Here is a 16,519-nt window from a genome sequence, read left to right on the forward strand (position 1 = left end):
AAAGCAAATTATTGTTCTATTACTAGTCCAACATGCATGCATTTGGCCTGGTTTTTGTCAGAAGATATTGGGCTTCCATATTGCGTAAAAATATTTGTCTTTTTTTTTTTTTTTTTTTTTTTTAAATACGGAAGTAAAAATGAAAGAATTTTTGAACGAATTTAGGTGAATGCCACTGGGTAAAATACACCTGAACGCATTTGGCCACTTCTAGGTTACCTAGGTTATGGTAAAAATCGCAGTGTATAAAGAGCCTAAAGCTGTAAAATACATCAATATATAGGATATGAGAGATAATCTTTAATTGTATGACAAAAAAAAATAAAAAAAATCTGTATTTAGATAGATTACGATATTCCGAAAATCATGATCTATCTAAACAAAGATTTTTTTATAAAGATTAGTATGTCTATCATAGTGGAGTTTTAGGCTGGGGCTACACGGCGACTTTGTCCACGACACAGATCGCATGCCCAAAAACAGCTTTGTCCAGTAGCCTACATCACAGGTAAAACTACCACACATTACTTGCGATGTAGGCTACCGTATATAGCCATCTTATGCCCGATGACCTGTCGCGGCCAAGGTTGTCATGTAGCCCCAGCCTAGATCGATATGACATAAAAAGGTGGATAGTAAAATATATTTATTGAAAGCGGGTAAGCCATGATGTGACAAGTACTGTCAGAGGCTGTCACAACGTTCACATGCCCGAGACCACACAGATTAATCTCCGGGTAAAGCTCTGTAATACAGGAGACTAGAGACACCTTTATCTCAGAGCTAAATGCCGCTGCTGGCATAATCTGCAATCAGCTCACTTAAGGATCAAAACTCACCCTGCTGTATAATCACTTCCATTCTGAGAGAGAAGTATTCTCCTATTCTCAGTGTGTGCAGTGTATGGCAGACATAACAGAAACTAGGCTCCACCAACTAGCTCAGACAACTCAGATTTGGAAAGGGAAAACTGCTCAAAAAAAAATCCACATACAAGTCACAAAAAAATAGTGTTATTCCTCATGTTTTTCTTACGGTTTGCCAGAACAGTATATTGTACTTTAAATGGTGTCAATAGAAACTACAACTCCTACCACAAAAAATAAGCTTGCACACCACTCTATTGACTGAAAAATAAAAAAGTTATGGCTCTTGGGAAGCAGGGAGTGAAAAAAAACCAATGAAAAAAGTGGATCAGTCCTAAAAGGGTTAATTTCTAATGAAAAAAAAAAACACATTTATGACTACTAATGGTGTAATCGGCAGAAATTGCTTGAAAATGAAAAATTTATGAATTTATAAAACTAAACATTTTAGCGGAAAAAAGTTGGATATTCAATTTCACAGCCTAATTCCACTAAATTCTGCAAAAAAACGGTGGGATCAAAATTCTAACTATACCCCTAGAAAAATTCCTTGAAGGGTGTAGTTTTGAAAATGGGGTCACTTTAGGGGTTTCCACGGTCTTGGTCCCTCCATGGCGGTGCAAACATTACATGGCACTGAATAGCATTCCAGCAAAATCTGCGCTCCAAAATCCAAATGGCACTCCTTCACTTCTGAGCCCTGCCGTGGGTCCAAACAGCAGTTTAATACCACATATGGTGTATTTCCGTAATTGGGAGAAATTGCTTTACAAATTTGAGTGCTTTTTCTCCTTTACTCCTTGTAAAAATTTCTGTTTTTTTCAGAAGAAAAAAAAAGTAGATTTTCATTTTTACAGACTAATACCAATAAATGTATCAAAAAACATGTGGGGTCAAAGTGCTACCCTAGATAAATTACTTTAAGGATGTAGTTTCCACTTAGGGCACCACGACCCCTCTTCAAACCTGACGTAAAATAAAGTAGGCCCCAAAATCCACTAGGTGCTCCTTTGCTTCAGTCTATTAGGACACTAGGTTCACATGTGTGATCTCTAAAAACTGCAGAATCTAGGCAATACCTATTAGTTGAGTTTCTCTGGTAAAACCTTGTGTTAAAGAAAAAAAAACAAGTATTGCAAATAAATTTCGGCAAAACCAAATAAAAAATATGACATTTTTAAATATCACTTCTACTTTGCTTTAATTCCTGTGAAACACTTAAATGGTTAAGAAACGTTCTAAATGCGGTTTTAGATACTTTGAGGGGTGCAATATCTAAAATTGAGTGATTTATTTATACTAATATATAAAGGCCCTCAAAGCCCCCTCAGAACTGGTCCCTGAAAAAATAGCCTTTTGAAATTGTTGAAAAGTGGAGAAATTGCTCCCAAAATTTTAGGCCTTGTAACGTCCTAGAAAAATAAGACGTTAAAAAAAAACTGATTAAAACAAAGCATACATATATGGTAAATGTTAACTAGTAACTATTGTGTGGTATTACTATCCGTTTTACAAGCAGATACATTTAAATTTTGAAAAATTCATTTTTTTTCTACAAATATAAAAATCGACCATACTTTTCATTAACAAAGTACAATATGTCAACAATATTTTTTCTGCCTCAAACATACTGTGCGAACATACCCTAAGGCCCTATTCACACGACAGGGTTTGCCGGCCATGTGACGGCCGTTCAAAAACGTTGTCACACGGCCGTAGTAGGAACAACAGACCCCAAATGGGGCTATTCACAGGACAGATTTTTTGACGGCCCAGGAAACCGGGCCGTCAAGAAATGGCACATGCCCTATTTTCGGACATTCTCCCGGCCGCCATAGAAGTCTACACTTAATTGTGTCTAAGGGTATGTTCACACGCTAAACAAAAAACGGCTGTAAAAGACTGATGTTTTCAAGGGAAAATAGCCTCCGATTTTCAGCCTTTTTGGAGCGGTTTTTCTATTGAGAACGCAAACTCCAAAAACGGCTCAAGAATTTACATGTACCATTTTACAGCGCGTTTAATATGCGCCGTTTACAAACTATCGGAACGGAACGCAGTTTTTCCCATTGAAATCAATGAGCAGATGTTTGGAGGCGTTCAATCTCCGTATTTTTAGCTGTTTTTCGGGACGTTTTCTTCCGGAAAAACGGCTGAAAATAAGCAGTGTTAACATACCCTAACACTTCCACAGTCTAATGCAAAAGAAGTGTGCATGGACATTGTATGGCGTGCAACACTGAGGCATAGGCACTTAGTGTACCTTCATGTGGTGCCACATATTAGAGCGCCAAAAGAAACTTTTACAGGAGAATAGCTCCTCAATATGGTGTTTAACATGTCACACTCTTGTTTAACCCCTACCTGCTGTGGCCACTTTTGACCTTCCTGACAGCATTATTTTTCAAATCTGACATGTGTCACTTTATGCAGTAATAACTTAGGAATGCTTTTATCTATCCAAGCGATTGAGATTGTTTTCTCAAAACATGTTGGACTTTGGTGAAAAAAAAAAAAAATGTAGTCAAATTCAATATTTCTGAGAAACACCAAAATGTAGAGAACATTTTTATCTGTTCGTACAATTGATAGTAATACCACACAAAATAGTTACTAGTTAACATTTCCAAACGTATCTACTATGTTTGCATAGTTTTTTGACCGTCCTTTTATTTCCCGAGGATGTTACAAGGCTTGGAACTTTAGAAGCAATTTCTCACATTTACAAGAAAATTTCAAAAGGCTATTTTCTCATGGACCAGTTCAGATCTGAAGTGGTTTTGAGGGCCTAAAATATTACAAATCCCCCATAAATCCCCCCCATTTTAAAAGCTGCACCCCTCAAAGTATTCAAAACCGCATTTAGAACATTTCTTAACCCTTAAGGCGTTTCACAAGAATTAAAGCAACGTAGGTGAAATTTATAAATTATTTTTTTGCAGAAATGTTTAAATAAATTTTCTGTAACAGCAGGTTTTACAAAAGAAACGCAACTCAATGTTTATTGCCCAGATTCTACAGTCTTTAGAAATATCCCACATTTGGCCCGTGTGTGCTAATGGACTGAAACACTGGCCTCAGAAGCAAAGGAGCACCTAGTGGATTTTGGGGCCTTCTTTTCATTAGATTATATTATGGGCACCATGTCAGGTTTAAAGGTCTTGTGATGCCAAAACATAGGAAACACAGGGAACACCCCAAAGACAACCTCATTTTGTACACTACACCCCACAGGGAATTAATTTAGGGGTGTAGTGTATTATGAACCCACAGGTGTTTCATAGATTTTATTAGAATTTGGACATGAAAATAAATTTACATTTTTCCAATAAGAAGTTTTAGCTAAATAAAAAAAATAAGTGGTTGTCAAACTGCTGTTTGGACACATGGCAAGGCTTAGAAGGGATAGAGCGCAATTTGGCTTTTGGAGCGCAGATTTTGCTGGATTGATTTCTCGGCACCATAAGATGTTGCTTTAGCTCAAAATTCTTAATTTTCTCAACAAATAAAAGGACTTAAAGCACCCCAACATTTGTAAAGCAATGTCTCCCGAGTACGGCATATGTGGTCATGAACTGCGGTTTGGGCACAGTAGGGAAGGAGTGCCATTTGGCGTGCAAATTTTGCTGGATTGGTTTCTGGGCGCAGTGTCACCTTTGCAAAGGCACTGTGGGACCAAAACAGTGGAAACCCCCCAGAAGTGACCGCTTTTTGGAAACTACACCCCACGAGGTATTCATCTAGGTGTGTAGGAAGCATGTTAACCCAGCAGGTGTTTTCCAGAAATTAGTGTGCACTCTATGTTGCAGGGTTAAAATGTGAATTTTCCATAGATCTGCCAATATGTCGTGCCCAGCCTGTGCCACCATGAAAAGACAGCTCTAATTATCCCCCACACTAAGGCATTAGCGCCGAAACGCGCGTTGGGGTGGCCATTCGCTGTGTTCTCTATTTGCATCTATCATGGGTATGTTACATCCCTTTGACTTGCTTTAGTACTTTCTTGTGCATTATTGCCTTCCCTTATGTTCATATGGACTTTATAATTCACTTTTATTACCATTTTGTATTAATCATGCTTATGCAGCACATTGTTATACACATATGGTCTTCCCTATAGTCTATAGTTAATCTCATTGGAAGGTGTGCTTATTGGTACAATTTTTGTACCATTTGTTTATCTATGAGACACACGGCCAACTGCCCTTTCTTAGATGTTGGTTTATGGATTCTTTTATCTATTGTAGCTTATTATGTAAATTCAATAAAGTATTTTTCTATTTTTTGCATACTCCCTTGTCTGTCCAGCATCTCGCTCTTCTAGGTTATATCTAATTATTATGCTGTGTTTCCCGGTTTCAGAAACACCCCACATGTGGTCCTAATCTTTTGCCTGAATGTTCGACAGGACTCAGGAGTGAAAGAGTACCACGTGAAATTGAGGCCTAATTTCGCGACTTACAAAGTATTGGTTCACGATTGATGAGGCTCTGATGTGAAATAATAAAAAGAAACCCCTGACAAGGGACCCCATTTTAGAAACTACACCCCACAAGGCATTTATTAAGGGGTGGAGTGAGCATTTCATTTTCACCCCACAGCCCTTTCCTATAAATGATTGCGCTACGGATGGTGCAAAGTAAAAATAGCAATTTATTCCAAATATACCATTTCAGTGGCAAATTTGTGCCACTGGAGACACATCCCAAAAATTGTTAAAGGGTTCTCCCTGGTTTAGCGATGCCATATGTGGACGTAAACTGCTGTTTGAGCACACTGCAGGGCTCAGAAGGGAGGGAGCACCATTTGGCTTTTGGAGTGTGGATTTTGCTTGGTAGTAGTTTTGTTTGGAGTTTTACTAGTATTTTAGTTTATAATGTGGATGCATATGTAAACCGGGCAGAGTACACCAGGGGCATAGTCAGGTGGTATCATGGAGTAAAATAATCCATGGATGTGTGTTACGCTTTGAAGCAATCCTTTATACACAGGCCAGTGCGTCTCACTGATAAATGACGTCCTTCCTTATCCCCCTTTTGGTCCACACTCTGCACCTTTGCGGTTTGAAGAATTTTGCTGGGAAAGTGTTGTCCTGGAATAATACGGGCACCCTAGCTTCCAGCAGATATGTTTGGGCCCTCCCCTTCCTGGTCCCCTAATTTTATTTACTTGATAAATCGCCTCTTGAAACTGAAGAAATGTTCCCCTAGGGCCTGGACAACTGCATATTTTTCTTTCCCGACTTAGAGCCTTAACTTACTTTATTTTTTCATAGACGTAGTGGTATAAGGGCTGTTTTTTTTATGGGACGAGCTGTAGTTATTATTGGTACCATTTTGGGGTACATGGGCCTGATCACTTTTTATCCTTTTTTTTGGGAGGCAAGGTGACCAAAAAAAAACAGCAATTCTGATATAGGATTTTTCTTATAATATAGTGTTCACCACGAATCATAAATGACATGTTTACTTTATTCTGCAGGTCAGTACGATTCCGGCGATAATCAAATTTTTAGCACTTTGTTTTACAACTTTTTGCACAATAAAATTACCTTTGTAAAAATAATGTATTTTTTTCTATCGCCATGTTGTATGACCCATAACTTTAATTTTTTCATCAACGGAGCTGTATGAGGGCTTGATATTGCGATCCAAGCTATAGATTTTCTAGGTACCATTTTTGGATACATGCAAATTTTTGATCACTTTTTCTTTCCATTTTTGGAAGACAAAGTGACCAAAAAAACAGCAAGTCCGGCAGTATTTTTTATGGCATTGACTACGAGGGACAAACATAATAATTTGTTAGTTCAGGTCGTTACGGACACTGAGATACAAAATATGTATGGTTTATTATTTTCTTTCAATAATAAGTGACTTGATCAGGGAAAAAGGGTCTATTGTGTATTTTATTACTTGAAACTTTATTTTTTGACACCTTTTTTTAGTCCCACTAGGGGACTTGAAGGTCCAACTGTTTGATTGATATTCTAATACATTGCACTACCTACGTAGTACAATGTATTAGAACTGTCAGTCCACTGACAGCAAGCCGATCAGGCTGTGCCTCCGGGCAGGGCCTAATCTGCTTCCGTAATGGAAGACAGGAGACCATTGTTAGGTCTCCTGTTGCCATAGTAGCAGTGGGCGATATGCTACAAAACACTAAGGCTGCATCTAAGGGGTTAATGGCAGAGATCGGAGCTAGCTCCGGTTCCTGCCGTTACAGCGGAGTGTCCGCTGTAACATACAGCAAACCCCCACTGCTAGCGCCAGCTTAGCTTCTGAGCCGGAGGCTTAGCCAGCGCCTCCTTGCCGATGGTACCGTTAGCATTTTAGGCCCCGCCTCTGATTGGGGCATAGGAGCCTTCCGTTACTTGCAGACCGGGAGGCCAGTATTAGGCCTTCGGTTGCCATTGCAGCCACCTGCAACCCAGCGGTCACACTGCTGGGGTGTCAGTGACTAAAACCCCTCAGATGCTGCGCAATCTCTATGGAACGCAGCATCGGAGGGGTTAATCAGCCAGTTTGTGCGGGCTCCTGAGCCCGCACTTCCACTGCGACATAATGGGGCTGCGCTTTATGGGAATATATACTTACACACATATATACATACACACACACACATATATATATATGTATATATATATATATATATATATATATATATATATATATATGGCGAATGTCGGGAAGGGATAAAACATACAGAATCTAACAGACTTCTATAAGAGTTTTCTACGGTCGCCTTATGACGGCTCCTTACAACTCAGATCTTTATGAAGCCATAATATGGCAGAGTGCATGAGCCCTAGCTTGAAGTGATTAATGCAATTTTTAAGCAAACCATCACATGGTGGCAATAAAAGGTTTTAATATTTTTTTTAAAAAAGTCACAGTTGTGTCTCAAAGTTTGATTCAAACATAGATAGATGCACAACTCCTTAAGTTAAAGATGTGCAGAGTGCTTACTTATGACTACATTCACATACCACATTTACCAGAACTGAAGAGACCAAAAATCTCAGCGACTCAGAGGCAGGTAGACGTCAGTCACAGAGTTGACAAATGGTTTAATTAGATGCAGGGGGCATTAGATGTGCAACCCCTCATCTTCTCACAGCTGTAGTAGGGAGGGGGGAAAAAAAATACCCTAAATGTGACACAGGACCCATATCCTGATTGGCAAGATAGAAACAAAACCTGGACTATCATCCTGCTCCACCACTTTAAATGCTTGCTGTGCCCCAAATATTGTACCTAGATATTTCAGTTTGGTATCATCTAGAATTCACGACAGGGGCTGGGGAACATCCGACCCGCGAGATCATTTGGTCTGGCCGACTACACTGTCGCCGTGCCATCCGCCCTACTCACTCGCATTTAGGAGCAGGAGAAGGGCAGACGGAGCCAAGTATGGCGGCGGCGGCCTGAGCAGATTTGGTGAGTGCCGGCCCAGGAGTGGACCAGTCCGGTCAGTGATGTGAGGTCAGATGACTGGACTGGTGCACTCCCCGATATCGCTCTCATCGCCGCTGCGTCATTCCCTCCTTTGCCCGTCCACTCACCCTACTCACTCGAAGTAAGGTCAGGTGACTTAAAAGTTTTTGTTTTTTCCATCAAGGGCATTTATGATATATCCAAAGGATAGGTCATAGATGTCCGATAGATGCGGGTCCCAAATCTATTTCTAGAACGAGACCCCCTAAACCCCGTTCTACCTCTGTGTTGTGGCTGAAGCTTGCGATTTCCGACAATAAATAGGAAAACCACATAGTTCTGCAAGCTACGCTGTTTTCTTAAGTCCCATAGAACTGAATAGTAGTTACAGAAACAGCGTAGCTCGCATGCTTCCAAAATGGCAATTCACTACTATGGAAGTTGCAGAAATCGCGAGCTACACGTTTTTCTTCATGGTCGGAAATCAGCCAGAACAGAGGTAGGCATAGGAGGCCCCGTTCTAGAGATGGGTGCAGATCCCAGAGGTGGGACCTGCATCTATGTGACATTTATGACCTATCCGGTTAATATGTCATTGTCCCTGATGGGAAAACCCCTTTAAAAGGGAACTGGTCAGCAGCATTTCACCTATTGAAATCTACTCACCTCACACTGGCCGCTGCTATCAAAAGTTTGTCGTTATCCCCATATCCCGACCATAAATACGGTCTGCAAACATTTCGCGCCATTTATGGTAATAATCCCGCATTCTCGTTCGTTCCTCTTATGCTCGCCCACCGCCGAAAACAGAATGGCCCTGAATGCCGAAATCTCATCTGAGAAAGCGCGCACGTGCCCGTCAAGTATGGTCCGATACCCTTCCCTGCGTCATCCGGGCCTCATATCTAGTTAATGCTCTTGTGCCGCTATGGTGTAGTGTTGTGCTCACGCACTAGAACAGGACATCGACACGCAAGTGCGGGATTTTGTGTGTTGTGGGGGGGGAGACGAGGAGCTGTGTGGGATAGCAGTGCGAAGCGGAATCTTACAGAAATACACTGGGGATTCTGCACACAGCACTTGCAGACTGTATTGACAAGCAGTGTGAGTCAGGGGAGTTTTGTAACTCTGCAGCTAATCATTGTATGGACTCTCCTATTATATCACTGCTCCTTCAGATAGGAAAAAAAATAATCTCAGCAGCACTATATGCATGGGGGGGGGGGGGGGCAGGGGGAGAGTAACAAGGTGGTGTCTGAGAGGTGCCAGGAGGGATTTAATAGTTGATGTAATCTTGAAGTACACAGGAGAGAATGGTCTATATTGCTGTTCAGACAGATCACATGGCATAGCTGATCATAATGAAAAGTTAAAAGTGTATAACACCAACAATATGCGAGCAGTGTCATTTTATTTGCAAAAAAAAAAAGGCTGCTGGAGTGCTTTTTTTAGGGGATGTATGGCTAAATTGCATACAAACTTGGAAGCCAGTGATAGTAACAGATTACAGCTTAGAAATATAGTGGCCCTCTTAAAAAATAATTCTGAATACTGATAACCCTTTTCATGTAAGTAAAGTAACAAAACATCAATACCTTAAGATAATGTGGAGTTGTAGTGTGGCTATTGGCTGCAGAAAGAGAACCAGAATAAAACACATGATGAATGGTTTTCAGTGAGGCTGGTTTAATACCAGCTTGTCTGCAAGGAGGTAGAGGCATCCCAAGAGTTGGGGCAGAGATGGCATAATTTGTCTGAAAAGGAAAAAACAAAATAGATGCTTATTTCGAGAAAACAAAAGACATTGAGCAGATTTGCAAGGTCAGCACGGTTATTAAATAAGTACCTGAGCAGCGGCAGAAACAATCAGGGCTCTAGAATGTGCGTCTTTGGGTCTGTTAGTAGATATAGTCAATGTTGGGTGCAATCCTGCCAGAACTGGAGTCCTTGGCTGCAGATTAAAATGCTGAATTCTTGGTGTAACAGATGGTGGAGTATCAGAGTCCTTAAGGAAGAAAAGGAAAAAAATAAATAAAAAATAAATCCATCATGAGAACATCCTGGCATGGGCTGAACATGTGTCTCTTTATAGCCACACTATGCAACTAGTATCCAATATTTGTGGAACAACTCTATAGCTATTAAAGAGGCTCTGTCACCAGATTCTCAAATCCCTTCTCCTATTGCATGTGATCGGCGCTGCAATGTAGATAACAGCAACGTCGTTTTTTTTTATTAAAAACTTTCATTTTTGGCCAAGTTATGAGCTATTTTATATATAGATGCAAATGAGCTTTGAAATGGACAACTGGGCGTTTTTTTTCCCGTTATGTCCAACTGGGCGTGTATAGTGTTTTTAACTGGGCGTGTTTATTTGTATGACGCTGACCAATCCGTGACCAGTCAGCATCATACACTCAACATCTGCACGCTCCTCTCCTGAAATATTCTGTGCTGCTGTGAACTCTGCTCTTACCATTATGTAGCTCTCAGTCTGTTACCTCTCCTCCACTCCTGTCCTCAATAACAGCTTCACATGATTGGCAAGTCACCACCCCGCACAAGATCCTACTGCACGGCTGACAGCCGTCAGCTGTATAGCTAACAGCACGGTTGTGTTGGAAGCGCGCCCTGCTGTGTCTCACTTAGCAGCTGGGTGTGTTCCCCTCATCTAGCTGCTACGTTCTATCCTGACCGCCGGTGAATTCTCTGTGCGGTCTTCGCAGTGCTGCTACCCCGTTTACCTACGGGAGCAGAACGCGGCTCCTAAAATACTCTGTGCTGCCTTAAACTCTGTGGCAGCACTGCGAAGACCGCACGGAGAATTCACCAGCGGTCAGGATAGAACGTAGCACATAAACACGCCCAGTTAAAAACACAATACACGCCCAGTTGTCCATTTCAAAGCTCATTTGCATATATATATATATATATATATATATATATATATATATATAAAATAGCTCATAACAGCCAAAAATGAAAGTTTTTAAAAAAAAAAAAAACGTTACTGTTATCTACATTGCAGCGCCGATCACATGCAATAGGAGATAGGGGTTTCAGAATCTGGTGACAGAGCCTCTTAAATTAGAACAAAAGCAAGAATTTATTTTTTTACTACTAATCCACTGCAGCTCTTTGAATGAACACCTAGTGTAGCAATGCTTGGCACCGACATATTTATAAATAAGGTCAACTGTAAGGCTAAATTTCTCCAAATTTAACTTAGACAATCTGGTTGTACGCAACCTCCCATTCACTTTATTAACCAAGCGGCATGCCACTGAATATTTCCAAGATCCGATATATTACATTTATATACTATGATTATAGGCACAACACTGTAAAACGTTAATTTATAGAAACTTACAAAAAGCAAAAACTGCTTGACAGAATTCTTGTTTACCCATTTCTCTACTCTTTCTCCCACCGCTTGGATCAACTGGATAGACATACGAGTCTTGTGTTTTGAACTGTACTCACCATGTAACACTTGAAGCGTACCTCCCCTTTCAGAATAAATGGTCGTGTTTACATGAGGAATAACTAGACTACTTACATTCTGTATTCAGTTTTTATTTTAGTAGTATGCCCCTCTGCAGGTACTCTAATTCTCAATTTTGAGTAGTGGCGGAGTCTAAACGCTACCACGTCTTCCATGCACTGCACACGTGAGGTACACACACACACACCTGAGTGTAGCTGAGCAGTGGGGTGAGATATACAACTTACAAGGAACCTCAGAAGCAGCCTCACCCTGCTCCCTTCTCCCCTTTCCATAGACTTCTATGAGCAGCTAGGATTTGATCCCTTAGTGAGCTGATATTTTTGCTCCTCAAGAGGAGATACACTAAGTAAATTCAGACTGAGTGACCAGTTATGGCACGGCAGGAAGAAAGGAGCCTGATAAGTGGAGAGACAAAATTAACACAGGCTCACCATGATACCAATCACATCTAAGTTCATGAACTAAGAAGTGATTGAAATCATTCATCATGACGGTCCAGTGTGTTAGACACACATGACACTCTCAGCCGAGCCTTAGGTTCAGCTGAACTGACAAAATCGGATCTAAAATAGAGGATGCCTAGAAGCAGTTTTGGGAAAACGAAACAATTTTTTAATAGTCATAAGAAAAGAAAAAAATCTCCAGTCTTGCAATTATGCATGTATTTTTTTGCCTATGGCTTTTTACACAAACTTATTTGTAAACGTCCGTAATAGGGTTTCGCAATAACGACACATGAAATTCCATCAGTATTCCATAAGTATTGGCTAGTTATACTTATAAGCGGTTTTCCAAGCAGGAAACTGAACTACATGAGACCGACACTTTAAAATACAAATGCATTGGTATTTGATCTGTTTTTCAATCTCTCCATAAACGTCAAAAGGCATTTTCCATCTGCAAAATTGATTAAAGTTGTGCATGACTCTTTTCAAAAATACACATGTATTATTCGCCCATGTTCCCAAACATACAGAATTTTCGAAAATGTACCGTTTGAATACGAACCCAGCTATATAAAAGGATAAACACTGGGTTGGAATTGGTTATTTGTCACAATAGTACACATCCTTAAGTAGTTCTTCACTCTGCAATCAAGAATGTGCAGATCATCCAGCTTTATTCCTATTGAAGCGCTGGCTCTCTGTGCAGGGAAACCTCACTTGCGGATTCCCATCCTTGCTGCACAGGGCGAGCATGCGGAGTATAAAGCAAACCCTGAACTAGCCCTCTGCTTTCAGTAGGCACTGCTAGGACGCAGAGTGCGTAAGACTGTAGTCATGTGGGGAGCAATGCAGCACCACCCACTGTCCTCCATGCAGATAGACTGAGAAAGTATAGAAAAATGAACAAAAAAGCAAAAAGGCATTGTAACTTAATTTTTGCATAAGAATGTGTAATGTAAGGTTAAATCGAAACAAATTTTACTATTATGCGTTACATGGTAAAATACTGGGTTAAACTACTAAAAAAGATTTGAGGATATTGGTGGACCGTACATTTACCTTTAGCAACCAGTGCCAGGCAGCTACTGCCAAGGCAAATAAAATCATGGGATGCATCAAAAGAGGCATAGATGCTCATGACAAAAACAGTTTTGCCTCTATACAAAATCACTAGTCAGACCACACAAGGAATAGTGTGTAAAATTTTGGGCACCTGTGTATAATATAAGGACATAGCTTAACTAGAACGGGTTCAAATAAGGGTGACCAAGGTAATAGAGAATGGGTGTATTACATTACCAAGAATAGTCAAACTATTTAGTTTACACCAAAAAAAAAAAAATGGCTTGTGGGCGATGTAATTACAATGAATGTATGTACATGTACACATTATATATAATTTGGCAGTACAGAATTCTAATCTTTTTACACCTAGGCCTGTAACCAATGACCAAGGGGGCATTCTCTACATCTAGAGGAAAAAAAGGTTCCACCACCATCAGACAGGGATTTTTTACTGCGAGAGCAGTGAGAATGTAGAACACTGCCACAGGATGTTGTGATGGAGGATTCTTTTGAAAAAAAGTTCAAGGAGGGCTTTGATGCCTTTCAGATTCTGGAGATTATCCAGGGATTTAATCTGATTAGCAAGCGAAATGACATTGCAAAAATTGTGCAGATTGGCGCCCAATCCCCCACTAAAAAAAGCTGTGTTCCAAGATAGGGAACACTGTCCCAATAAAACAAATTCTGCCTTAGATAGGAATGGTCAAACCAGGGAATAGCTCCATAGATTAATAACCTACGTAACTTGTCCAGTGTGCCCCGAGAATTGTCCCAGCATAAGCGTATAGTCCTCTGAAGCGGCCTTGTGTGGAATTGCACATATGGAGTGGCCTTCAAAAGGTCTGAACCACCTTGCCAGGCACCTGCATGAAGAATCGTATGGAAGAGGGAGCTTTATGAAAAAGTAGTCATCCTGGGCATGATGGACCTGATCTTGTCCACCGGGTGGTGAATGCTGACTGTCCTGAGATTGAAAATTATTTCCAAAAACTCCATGCGCTGAGCTGGGAGTACTTACTGTTGATCCACTTAATCGCTTTCGTGTATACAGTGTAAGGTTGTTGACACTGTGTAAACACCCTCCAGAGAGGACAACCTCTCCAAAGAGGTAGATCGTCCCAGTAATAGATGACCGTAATGCCATTGGCGCAGAGAAGAGCCATAATAATCTTCACTTGATCCACCTACCCATGTCATTTGAGTCAAGTGAAGTTTAGGTCCTAGGGGGGGGGGGCACAATACGAAAATTCTGTATCAGTTAAAGAGGTTGTCCACTACTGAACAACAGATTACCTGTCCACTGGATAGGTCATCAGTATATCATCTGTGTGGGTCAGCCACCCGGATCACGCACCGTTCAGGCGCTCCGGCTATCGGATATTATGGCCAATTGAGCTATGTACGGAACCATAAGCAGTTTGTTCCGTAAATTGCACAGCGACCGTGCTGCCGAATCGCAACTCTACTCCTATTCACTTGAATAGAAGCTTGCCTCTATTCAGTAGACGGAGCATACTGCTTTCGGCATGTACGTTAGGCGCTCGGAGGCTGCCGGAGCGGCTTAACAGTGCGGAGTCTGGGTGTCAGACTCCCACAGATCATGTACTGATTACCTCTGCGGTGGATAGGTCATTTGTAGTCCAGTAGTGGGCAACCCCTTTAAGAATAGATTGATAAAATAGATAAAATAATAGATTATTACCGTAGTCAAAGGCTACATTCAGACGAGCTTCGGCAAACCCGGACGTGAAGAACTGACGTTTTTCATGTCCTAGGTGCACCCATGCGGGACGCGTTGTCACGGATCAATAGACTAGAGTCTATGGAGGGATGCGTGACACGCAGTAAAATAGTAACATGTCCTATTTTTTTTTCTCAGGCCCTTCACACGCTACGTTGAAACAACGGCCGTGTGAACGGGTCCATTGAAATACACGAGTCAGTGTGACAGCCATTATTTTAACAGCTGTCACACGGACGTGTTACACGCTTGTCTGAATACCCCCTAATTCCTGCAATGCAGTGGTGGGGCGGATAGGAAGGACGCTAAAGTAAATTATACATATTAAAAAAGGGGTTATGGCACAGTGTTAGCCCATTTTGCCACAAAAGGTTTTAAAGATTACAAGAATTTGTAAGGTTGATCTAAACTGGAGGGAGGGGGACTTAATACAAAACTTTGTCCCAAACAAATGATATGCCTTTTCACTAAATCCGCATGGCTACTGAAAACTAACTATGAACGAGTGTTTTAGACTATTTTATATTTCACATCTAATAAAAAAAATGTACACAGCTCCGAGACAAAGTGTATTTCTAATTATCACCTCTTAAGTATCCTCTCACATATAGTGGGATATTGGTACTCAACCTGTAGAAAATAGGCAACCATTTGCACATTCTACCGTGCATGTACATTATTGTGCAGGCACAGAAGCTGTGCCTGCACTATCACCGTGGGAGGCCAGCAGTAAATGACAACCAGGCACCCGCTGCAACGGCTACTATTGGAGAAACCTTCAATCCCTGGCATATAACCCCGTAAATGCCGCAATCAATAGTGCCCGTGGCATTTAAGAGGTTTGACAGAGTGAGGGGGCTCCCTCTGTCACCCATCAGTTGGCTGCCAATGGGTTGCCATGGAACAAAAGGTCTTAGAGATTGCCTGTCAATTTTACACTAACCGGTAATAAACGTCCTGGTATACCAAGTATACCAAAGCATTATATCTGCGATCAGAAGATCGCATTGTGAAGTCCCCTACTGGGACGAATATTAAAAAAAAAAATATAATAATAATAATAATAATAATAATTAAAGTTTGTTAGAAAAAAATCAAAAACAAAAAAACGGTTAAAATGAATAAAACCACTTTATTCCATAAAAAAAAAGTTAATTACTTGAAGTGTAATAAAAAAAAAAAAAAATCTCGTATCGCTGCAATCGTAACGACGCGAACAATAAATTTAACACTGATTAAACCGCCACACAAAAAAATTAAAATAAAAGCAAAGTTTTTGATTTCCCCTCTTACATCACTCATCTCACACAAGCCCACATATGGCTACAGCGACAAATACAAAAAAAGTTACGGCTCTTGGAATGCGGCGATACAAAAAAAATAAATTTAAAAAAAAAAAAAAAGGGTTTAAATTGTGCAAAAGTAGTTAAAAAAAACACACAAAACCTATACTT

The 16,519-nt window shown here is 40.6% G+C and overlaps 1 protein-coding gene across 6 annotated transcripts in view; it reads right to left on the reverse strand.

Annotated features, from left to right (window-relative positions):
* TENT4A (terminal nucleotidyltransferase 4A) overlaps window positions 1–16,519 on the reverse strand; it is a 78,651-nt gene that overhangs the window by 16,907 nt on the left and 45,225 nt on the right. For all 6 annotated transcript variants that reach the window (XM_075826923.1, XM_075826918.1, XM_075826922.1 and 3 more), the window contains 2 exons: window positions 10,152–10,310; window positions 9,901–10,059 (listed from right to left, as the gene is read on the reverse strand). In XM_075826923.1, the coding sequence (XP_075683038.1) occupies window positions 9,901–10,059; window positions 10,152–10,310 (318 nt within the window). The remainder of the gene's footprint in view (window positions 1–9,900; window positions 10,060–10,151; window positions 10,311–16,519) is intronic.

This window comes from Rhinoderma darwinii, chromosome 5, assembly GCF_050947455.1.
Source record: "Rhinoderma darwinii isolate aRhiDar2 chromosome 5, aRhiDar2.hap1, whole genome shotgun sequence".
NCBI lineage: Eukaryota > Metazoa > Chordata > Amphibia > Anura > Rhinodermatidae > Rhinoderma > Rhinoderma darwinii.